General features: G+C 54.7%; 2 protein-coding genes across 2 annotated transcripts; both read left to right on the top strand.

The window, feature by feature from the left end:
* Positions 1–3,511: 3,511 nt before the first annotated feature.
* Positions 3,512–7,477, top strand: LPMP_201470 (hypothetical protein; the record flags this gene model as incomplete). Its single annotated transcript, XM_010700046.1, has 1 exon — positions 3,512–7,477. The coding sequence occupies one exon, from the start codon at positions 3,512–3,514 to the stop codon at positions 7,475–7,477; it is 3,966 nt and encodes a 1,321-aa protein (XP_010698348.1).
* Positions 7,478–8,418: 941 nt separating this feature from the next.
* On the top strand, positions 8,419–9,393 carry LPMP_201460 (hypothetical protein; the record flags this gene model as incomplete). Its single annotated transcript, XM_010700045.1, has 1 exon — positions 8,419–9,393. One exon carries the CDS (start codon positions 8,419–8,421, stop codon positions 9,391–9,393), a length of 975 nt encoding a protein of 324 aa, XP_010698347.1.
* Between the last annotated feature and the right edge of the window lie 1,254 nt (positions 9,394–10,647).

Here is a 10,647-nt window from a genome sequence, read left to right as displayed (position 1 = left end):
AGCGCACCGCACGCAGTTTTATTGGTGTACTGCACACAGGTGACAGGAGGGGGGTGGGGCGAAGGACACGCACAGCGTGTTCATCGTAGCACAACCTCCAGTGAGAAAGCGACACAGACAAAACAGGCGACGATCAAGTCCCCGATACCACAAAACAGCGCATCTCACGAACCATACACGTAGAAATACAAAGTTTCGTGGTGGCCATGCCGACCGCCGTGACTAATGCGTCTGTGATGACTGAATGCCCTTTCTACGGTCCCAGTTCGCTTTAGTGCAAACAGGTGTCGGGTGAGTGGCACGCTGACCCTCCTTCTCTCTCTTCTCTCGCGCACCTCGAGCCCTGGCAACACCTTTCACTTCTCTCTACTCTTTTCCGCTTCCCTCTTTTTTTCTCTCATGCCTTTGGACCCCTTCTCTCCCTCCACTCTCGTGTGGGCGACGAGTATCACATCCACTTGACCAACTCTACTTTCTCCTTTCCCGTCCTACCATGCCCTGACCTGCCGCCACCCCGAAAAGGAACACGAAAAAGTAGCGGTGGCGTACTCACTTGACTGTTGACGCCAGCGAAGCAGTGACCGAAGCAAAACGAAGAAACGGAACAGTACCGACCGGGTGAGTGGGTGCGCTCGAAACTCTCTGCTCGAATAACAGCCCAACCACAAACAGGGCTGGAAGAGGAACAGCTTTGTCGCAAGGGACTCATCGAAAGTCCCACGTGTTTGCTGAGGGGGTGTCAAGGGACATTTTCAGAGCTGAGCTCCTCTCACGCGTGTCGATCTCTGTTGAAGTGGCTGCATTTTTTGTCTTCACACGTGCACTCTCTCTACATGCGCGCACAACTGGTGAAACGATTGCATTGCTCTCTGTCTTATTCTTCCTCTCTATTTTCTGTCTCCGTGCAGGCGACGACAAACAGAAAAGCGCAGTACCGACGAACAGAACTTGTTATGGACTGCAATTTCACACGTTGCTGCTGCTGCTGTTTTTTTTTCGTTTGTTTTCAGGGTGGTTTTTTGTTCATTCCTTTGTAATTGTCCACGCCTTCAGCCTCCTCTCACCACTCCCTTCTTCCATAGCGCGCGCGCTCGTTCTTGCGCACCTGACGCAAGCAGTTGCTGATTCGTTAGGGAGCGCCTTCTTTTGCAGGGCGCGAGTGTGTCTGTGTGTAGGGTGTGTGTGCGGGTGGACACCATATTCTCGTCTTCTTGGTTCTCTCTTTTTTTTTCAGAAAGTAGGCCTAGTCGATCACCGCCTTCTTCATTCACACCGTGTGCACCCTTGTCTGCTGGCTGGCTGGCTGGCTTGTTGTTGTTGTTTTTTTCCCCCAATCCTACTCCCTTCCTCCTTCCCTCTCCCGCTCCTGTGCATCTCCCTTGCTCTCTCCAGTGCACGCACACGACAAGGAGGGGGACGTAAAAGGGAAAAGAAAAGAGGCGAGGAAGCATCACAACAAGTGGTGGACTCTCTCTCGGGACCAGATACATATACACACACACACACAGGCGTTCATACACACAGAGGCATTTGTCCCGTGGAAGTGTGAATACTCTGACATGGAGTGAAGTCGATCGCGAAGTAGAGAAAAGAAAACAAAAGGCCAACAAGAGTACATAACGCCGTGTCGCATATATATATATATATATATATATAGTAGAGCTTCGTATTTGTGTGCGCCCTCCCCCCTTCTGTGGTTTGTGTGCAACCCTCATCCTTCGTTTTTATCTCCTTTTTTTTTGGGGGGGGGGTCGTTGGTTCCGTCACTGCTCTCGTCTCGCTGGACGGTGGGCTGGACGCGTCATCCCGGCGGCGCAAAAGTGCTTATTATTCCTTTTCCCTCTTCATCTTATCTCTGCATCTTTGCTGGCTCCTCCTCCACATCCTCAATCCCTCTCTTTGTCGGTCGTACACACACTCCCTCTTACGTTTTTCTGGCGTGAGGGAATTGCCTCTTCTGTTTTCTCTGTTCATTCGTCTCTCTCTCTTTGCGCTCATCGTTGTGCCTTTTCTCGGTCAAGAGTCATTTTGGTCGAGTCGAGTCTTTACCTCGCAGTTACTCTTGAATTTTTCTTTGACGGGGAGCTTTTCTGACTCGGGTGGTTTGCGTACGTTCGCTGCAGTGTATACGTACTGTCAGTTTTTACATTTCTCTTCAGCCTCCCCCCGCTCGTCGTTGCGTATCAGGGTTTCTGTAGCCATCACTGACTTTGTTGTCCGTGCAACCTAGTCGCTCTCCCCCCTCAGACTCTGCCTTCTCGTGTTTCTTTTTGCTCGTTCTACCGCAGTAATATTCAGGATAACAACCTGCTCCGTCGCGAACGGATCCATCTGGATTTCTGCTCTTTCGTTCGTATCGATCACTGTGCGTGTTGATGGGACCTTTCGTACTTGTACCTCAGAAATCATACGCGAGTAGATGACTACCCCTCTCCCCTCCCCCCTCTCTCTCTCGTGTGTGTGTGTGTGTATGAGTGTATTCGTTGCATCCCTAGTCTGAACACCAGCTCGTGAGCGCTCTCTCATTCTCTTGTGATTATTTCCCTCTTCTCTCCGGCTTTTTAGTTATTCTTCTCCCTTTGTGCGTGCTTGCTTTGCATTGTGTTTGTTTGTGTTTGTGTCGGACCCCGTGTGTACTCGCGCGTACCTTCCTATCTCCTCCATTCCTTTTTGCGGTTCATTACTTACTTTCCTCTGTGCTACACCCGTGGATTTGATTTGTATTCGAAGTTTTAAGTCACACTCGCCTTTATGTTCCCCACCTCCTTTTCTTTTCACTTCTCCTCCTGCTCCTTCTATCTGCCGCTCTCTTCTCGTGTGTGTGTGTGTGCCCCGCTGGCCGTCTATGTGTTTGTTCTTGTTGCTTCGCTTATTCGTTGTCGATCGACTCTCTATTAATTTCACCGGTTCTCTCTCTCTATCCCCCTTAGCTTATGTGTGCAGAGCCGCTTTATTACGCTCTTTCGCCTCTCCCCTCTCTACTTCTCTCGTCTCCTCTTTTTATTTTTTTTTTTCACGCGCTGAGTGGCGCTTTGGTTGGTTGGGTCGTTTCTTCTGTTCACAGCGTTGTCGATGAAGCGCGCTGGTCAATAACAAAGTACGCTGTTTTTATATTCTTGTTTTTTTTTCCCCATCACATGTGTGTGTGTGTGTGTGTGTGCGTGCGTCTCTCCAAAGATACGAGATTAAGAGAACAGGGGGAGAAACTCGAGACCTTACCTTGTCCCCTTGCGGTGTTCGTCTTTAACTCTCGTTTGCGCTTCTCTCTCTCGTGTGGGTTCTTTTGACGCGGACGTGACGTTACACTCTCGCTGCCGTGCGGTCTCTGTTGCCTTTGCACGATCAAGCGGGCGTCCTCCCAAGAGCGTTCGTCTTGTTTTCATTTTCAGGTCTTTTTTTTTCTATTCGTTCCACCGCAGACGCGCTCCTCCTACTCATTCTTGCTTGGCGGCACTGCGCAGCACAGCCGTGGACGAAGTCCTTTGCCCTGTCCCCTCTGCTTCCGTCTTCGATGGAACCAGAAATAAGCGAGCACACCGCACCTGCGGCAGCTGGGTCAGCGACTCCACCGCAGGAGCAAATCATCCACGATCCCATTGACCCTCAGCAGGAGCTGTCGAGCCCACCGTACAACAGCTACTCACACCATCGTAGTCCACGCACAGAAGAGCTGAATCGCAGCATGTTGCACTCGTGGCCCTCATCCGCCAGCGCATCAGCCTCGGCGTATGGACCTGGGCAAGTCGACTCGGGTGTCTTGAAAGGACAGATAACGGCGCATCAGCAGCAACAGGGACGCGCCGAGCACAGCCTGAAAGGCAGCGGCAACTACGCTAACCCCTGTACGCCGCAGCAGGGCCTGCACAGTGTCACGCCGCTGACTCCACTCTCCTCAGCGTCTAGGGTGAAGACAGTCAACTGCATCTACACCCCGCCTCGCCTCGACTCGCAGCTCCTAGCGTCCCCGTGGCCCGGGTATGGGTGGGCAGCAGGACAGGCGCCGTCACCCACGCGTGCAGGGGGGACTTCAGCCCCCCTGTCACTAGCCCCATATTGGCACGCCACCTCGAGCCCGATCCCCTACCCATCGGGATCTCTGACACCCTACCACAGCGGTTGCCGCTTAAGTTCGCCCTCCATGCAGTCGCTTCGACTACTGCCACTACCCCAGCAGCACAGCCACAACGGTGTCTCGCCGGTGCAGCTGAGCTGTTCAAATTTGGGTCATGAGAACAGCTTTCCCACAGCAGCCTCGTCCTGCGCCTCCCCAGGAAACATCGGTGTCGTGCACTCTGCCATCCTTGACGCACCGCTGCAGGTTTCTCTCATGCCGCCGCCGTATCACCATGACCGGCCGCTCTTTAGCTTCAGCAACTCCATTGTGCAGTCCGCCCCCTTCACCCGCACGCTGCCGACGTCGTCTTCGCGCACTCAGTCGATCTACCATGATGCGATGATCGACCTAGCGTACCACAAGGACAAGGTGGACAACCCGCTCGCCGCGGTGCTTTTCGATGGCGCACGTCCCGCTGTGGCCGGCGGCACTGCGAACAATCATGACACGAACCCAGTCAGAGGCAGTGATATCACCTCCTCATTTGGGAATGCGGCCGCCACTGGCAGCTCATTCAATGGGCACTTGTACAACTCCGCCGTGTCGGCGTTGATGGAGGATGGGTTTGTCGGCAAAGCAGAGATCCTGGTCAGCATGGGGTCCATGGACTGGTGGCGTCTCGAGAGGCCTTCGTCAGCGAATTTGTCCTTGGTGGATCAGCTGACTGGACGGCCAGGCGACCGGCGAACGGGGTCGCTTGGCATTCACATGAACGTTCTCGATAATGAGAACGAGGATATCCGTTTCAGTGAGGAGGAAGAGGATGAGATGGAAAGGGCTCGGCAGAGCTTCAACCGAACACCCAGAGCACTGGCCTCCACGGGTCGGGACACGCAAACCTCGGCCATCGTTATCCCTGCAGCAGACATAGAGGAACCGACGTCGGAGATCTTCGACGGGGCAAGCCTGCCCGCGCCACTAGACCACACTGCACGACCTGACAGAACGGACAGCAAGACAGCTACCCTCTCACTGCCTGTGTCTATACTCGCTTACAGTGACGACGCCACCACGATGGATGCAACAACCGCGGTCACGGCACCGTCCCACGGCAGAGCTGTCGAGATTGCCACGCCACTCGTGAATCTTCCCCTCCGCCCCAACGGTCGACCGACCACTCCTGCAGGCGCGCCAGCTATTGCGCTGGCTGGCCGTGGCATTCACGACTTTCACCTCTTTATGCCGTCGCCCATTGACCAAGGTGCGCCTGTGTTCGGTGGCATGCGCGACAGCGTGACTCGCAACAGCCCCTCAGAACCGAGCACCTCCACCTTGAGCCTTGTCCCCGCTGTTGGGATGTGGCAGGCATCGCCAACGATCTTCTCGGCGTGGCACTCCTTGGATCTCGTGCCCACTGCGGAGTTTCGCACAGCGCACAGCCTGCAAGACCTGCTAGAGATGCTTCGTCTGCTACAAAGCGATATCGATAACGTATATAATGAAGTCTCTCTCACCGAGCAGCTAGTGCGTCGCGGGATCAGAAGTACACTGAGTATGCTGCTGCAGCTCATCACTGAGCTGGTGCACAGCGTCGCCCTTGCAGCATCAGAGGCATCGGACGGCATGAAGGAGTCGACTGCCTCGGCAGAACAAGCGGCGTCGTATGTGCAACTGCAAGTAGATCTTACGGCAGCTGCCGCGTCTTGTGATAAGCCCCTTCGCGCAGCCATTGATGCAGTCAAGCGAGAGCAAGAGAACCTTGAGCCGCTACTTTTCACGACTATGCTCGCACGAGGTGCTATTGCGTCGCTTCTGCAGTTTCTGGAAAAGCCCTACGTCGCTGCGAAGACACCGAGCGGCACCACCACCACCACCATACCGACGTTGAATGAGGTTTGCGCGCCGTCAAAGCAACACGGGGGCTGCAACAGTAATGCCTATGCCTCCACGGGCCTGGCCGTGACGCCACTCACGCCAGAGCGCATTGAGGAGCTCATGGACAATAAAACACTGCAGGAGGAGCTGAACAGCAAGTGGCCGCAGTTCACGTCGACATACAACCGCCAGGTGTTGCGCTACCTCTGTCTGCGTGCGCTCTACGTCGCCCTGAACCGGGACGATAACAGTGCCGGTGAACTTGCTACAGAGCAGCAGGGCTGCAGCACCACCATAGACGCGGACGCACCTGCCACTGCTTCCACTACTCTGGAGACGGTGGTGTCGGCGTGGGTGGAAGAGCAGGTGCTTTTGTGGACCGCACAGCAACCCACTATTACCCCAAAGTACTGTCACGCGACGTCCGCGAACCCCACGTTCGACGATGCGGACAGGGTGGCTGTGCGTGAGGGCCTGTGTGGAGCGCTCCCGTCCTTCGAGCGCGTCGCAGAGGTCCTCAGCGTCTACCGCGACGGCGAGGGGTGGCGCTGGTGGTACAGCCTGCTGAGCCACGCCATGTTGTGCAACTTTCACGTGCGCGAAAACAAGCGCATTTTCAGTTACGTCGAGAAGCAGCTTCTAGACTCATCGGCGGCTTCAGCCGTGGCGATGCGGAATGTTTTGGCAAGGCAAGAGGTGACGGTGGAGGAGGTGGAGGAGGAACTAGAGAAGGTGGAGTTGGAGCTCTCCACCATGGAGGAAAGCGGCAAGGCGCAGCGCGTCACTATTCTTCAGCGCATTCTGCGCCGCATCTTTGTGTTTGCCTTGGTTTCGTCGGTGCAGCGGACGCTTGGCAAAGACACCCCTGTATTAGGGTCGCAGCTGGCCACCTATGTGCAGCTGCAACGAAAGCCGCTGGTGGATGTGGAAGCGCAGCTAAGCGCGCATCACACGGAGTGCACGACCCACGTCAAGCACATCCACACGTTTGTGTCACACTTCCCCGGTACGGCTACTGCCGCACAACCGTCATCCCAGTCTCAATTGTGGACACTCTGCAGGACCACGACTGCGAGTGGCGTGTGCAACCACATGAATCAGACGCACCTCAGTCTTATCTCCAGCCTATCCCCAGATCTACAGCCGGATGACACCTTCTTCCAGTGGAACTCTCCAACCGTCGCGTCACTCGAGGTGCTCTTCACTCACCCGAAGATTGACAAAGGCACTATGGATCGCAGCGAAAGCGTCCCCACGGTGACGACGACGGCGACGGGGGCGTACACGGACGGTAGCGGAGCGGATCGCGCGCGCGCTGCAGCGGCATTAATTCGAGATTTGACAACAAGGCTGGTGGCAACGGTGCAAAGCCTCTGTACTCTACTGCAGTCTGATGTGGATATCACGGAGGCACACGAGATGTTCTGCACCTCGCCGACAAAGATGTGTGCTCCTTCGACGCGGGCCCTCCGTCGCCTGCAAGCCTCCCTCGCCGAAACCAACCAATGCATACGAGCATGCATGGCCTCACTGCACATTGTTGACTGAAGGCTGAAGGTGACAGAGATAAACAAGGTGGACTTCGCGCTGGTAGTGGCGCTTACCCTTACGTGTATGGCGTACAGCTGTCACAAAGCGAGCCTCCCCTTCTTGATTGCTTGCATTCTCTGAGTCTTATGGACTACTTTCCATCCTTCTTTTTTTTATGCTTTTTGCTGCTGTCAAGCTCTAACCAAAGCTTACGCCTAATCGACGTGATTGCTGTGGGTGTCTCTTCGAACCTCTCTTATGCTTCCCTCTCTCACTCTCATTCTATCACTTTATTGATTCCTTTGATGTCCTCTCTCTCCCTCTCTCCCCCTATCCGTGTGCTCATGTTTGCTTTATCTGTTTCAGTCGGTGTTTGCCCCCCTTTTATCTCTCTGTCGTGTGTGTGTGTGTGTATACGTCTGCGTTGACGAAGGCTGATGGAGGCCATCGTATTGCTTACGGTAAACGAATCCGCCAAAGAAATATAGAAACTCAACAAGGGAAAGCGAAAAGAAATTTGGAGGGGGAGTGACCTTGCTCACTGCCGCCACTGCTGCTGCGATGCTCGTGGGTGTGCCATGGCTGTCGTTCTCTCCGACATGTGAGGGCTGGGCATGGGAAGCCAAGGGTAAGGTGACATGCCCCAACACCCCTTTCCCGCACCCCGCCCCCCCCCCCCCCCAAGTCCTCTGCGCATTTCTCTACCATGACGGAGGGCACACCCAGTCGATGAATGCTGTCTCGACGGGCATACGCAGTGGTTACTGTTTCCTTTTTGTTGTTGTTTTGCGACTGTTGCTAAACTCCCCTTACCTCTTTTCTCGCTTTCCTCCCCTCCCCGCCTTCTCTTTCTGCGCGTGTGTGGGTCACACACACACACTGAACATGATGGCCCGCACTAACGTAACACTCATGGATAAGAATGAAAACCGGCACGTGCAGGCGTGTATGCCGCCACAATGCTCAGAGCTCGTCGTCCTGCCGGCCCTGGTCGCGCTCCCTTGAGCGACCTGTCTTCGTCGTCCGACAACTCGCGCAGAGAACCTATGCTGGAGGGGCGACCCAAGCGATGTCGCACTCCTTGCCAAGATGAAGTGGCGTTCAAAGAGCTGCAAGCACGCAAGCTGGACGTGCAAACTCGCGTCCGGCAGCAGATTGAGGTGCTGTCTGGCCTCGAAAGTAATGTGCTGGATTTCTACTACACTCACATGCTGCGGTTTGAGCCGCTACTGGAATTTGTATTTCATACACCACTGTCAGCAGCGACAGCGCCAGCCTCGGTCAGTAATGGTGTATTAGGCGAGGGGCTAACAGAGGTTTTCCCTGAATTGAAAAGTACCACCGCCCTCGTCGGCATCTGCGATGGATGCCCCCCCTCATTAACACGCGAGCCCGTACCAATTCAGCCAGCTGCGGTACCGGCAAAAACGCGCTACTACTACAATAGTGCGCTGATGCGACTGTACCGTGAGGTCGCCCTGCAAGAGAAGGACCTGGCACAGGAGTACGCCAGTGAAACGACTAGGCTAGCAGCAGCTGAGCTGTCCGTCCAGCGTGACATTATCGACGGATCTCTCGCTGGCCAGCTCCGCATAGAACAAGAGGAGCAGGAAGCACTCAACAAACTCCTCGAATTCCTTGCGGGGGTGACAGCGCAATGTGCGGCATACCGGCAGTTAGTTCAGGCGGCGGGTGAGCGTATCAAAGGCATCGAGAAGGCCAGGGAGGCGTGTCTCGCTCGCAAGACAAATCTTGAGGCCAAGAAGCTGGAGCAGATGGGTAACGCGGAGCGCATCAAGGAGGAGGTGGCTGCGTATCGCCGATGCGTCGAGGTCGCCGCCACAGAACTGGAGAAACGGAAGCTGATCAACCGCAGTCTAGAGGATGAAATTGAGAAAAGGCGAGCTGCAATGAAGCGACGCAGGAAGGAGTAACGGCGCGCGTTTATCGATCATGTCTCTCTTTCGCTGCTGCTCTGCTTTTTCTTTTTTTTTTTTTGAGGAGGAGGGGCAGGTCGCCTTTTGGTGCTAAATGATGGTTCACCTTCTTGCTGAGGAGGGGGTCGCTTGCCTCTGTGGTAGTCTGGGGACCGTTGCAAGGTGTTCGTTTTCCCCCACGTAACGGCCTTCACACGCACACGCGGGCGTCATGGAGACATATGGCGCGGACATGTGTCTTGTTGTTTGAGCAGGTGTGGCTGGTCGGTGTCGGCAACTGTGTCGTCGAGGTTGCCATTCTCGAGAGGCATCACGGGACGCTTCTGGCAGTGTTTCGCAGGCGTGTGCAAGTCAGTGGGCGTAGGTGTGGAGCCCACTTCTCCTGTTGGGTTTTTCTGTTAGATGCTCGCATGTCGCATGACACGTAACGTTCGATAGAGACAAACAAACAAACGGCAGAACCGCCCAGTCAAGTGGCACCCATCAAAGGTGTGGCTAAAGTTATCGTGCGCGCTCTGGCAGTAGTTAGCTCGAAGGCATTCAACACGTCTGGACAGACTGTCCGATCTTCTTTCGTCTTCATATCTCGAGGGCACCGTGTGAATTCTGAGTTCTGCTCCATCCTGCAGGCAGCGGAAGATACTGCGCCTGCATTTACTGTGCCCCTGCTTTGCAACGGCGCTCCTACTTACAGCCTCACCGTACTTGTCATCCTCTCGCAGATGGTATGGTCACACTGCTCCTTTTCGTCTCCTTTTCCCCTCTCCTTTATCCTCTCTTTCCACAACTCAACACGCACACACACACACACACACGCACCTGTGGATCAACATGTGTGACTGTGGTGAGTGTGTGTGTGGTTTGTGATCCCCGCTCGAGGAAGCAACTCAGTCTTTTTTTTTTCGTTGTTGTTGAGCCGTTGGTGCACCGTGACAGCTGAAAGTCAAAAAGGAGATACACGTAAGCAGACAAACAAAAGGAAAGACGTACCCGCACTTGATTATGCGCGTATGCGAATCGCTGGGGATAGACGTGCGACAGTAATCTTTGCCAATCCATTCAGAGACGCGCGGTGGAAAGTAACCCGCGCACGACGACACTCGGAAACGATAGCAGCACACCAAAAAGAGGCAGCGACGCTAGGCGAGTACCTGAGAAGAGAGAAATAGAAGTCTCCTCACCCGTAGGTGCGACTTGATTCAAAAGTGAAGTGCTTATCTCCTAATTTTCTTTTGTGGGTCGTCGTCTTTC

Source organism: Leishmania panamensis (genome assembly GCF_000755165.1).
Source record: "Leishmania panamensis strain MHOM/PA/94/PSC-1 chromosome 20 sequence".
NCBI lineage: Eukaryota > Euglenozoa > Kinetoplastea > Trypanosomatida > Trypanosomatidae > Leishmania > Leishmania panamensis.
Note: the sequence above shows the minus strand (reverse complement) of the source record. Positions and strands in the feature narration are given on the sequence as shown.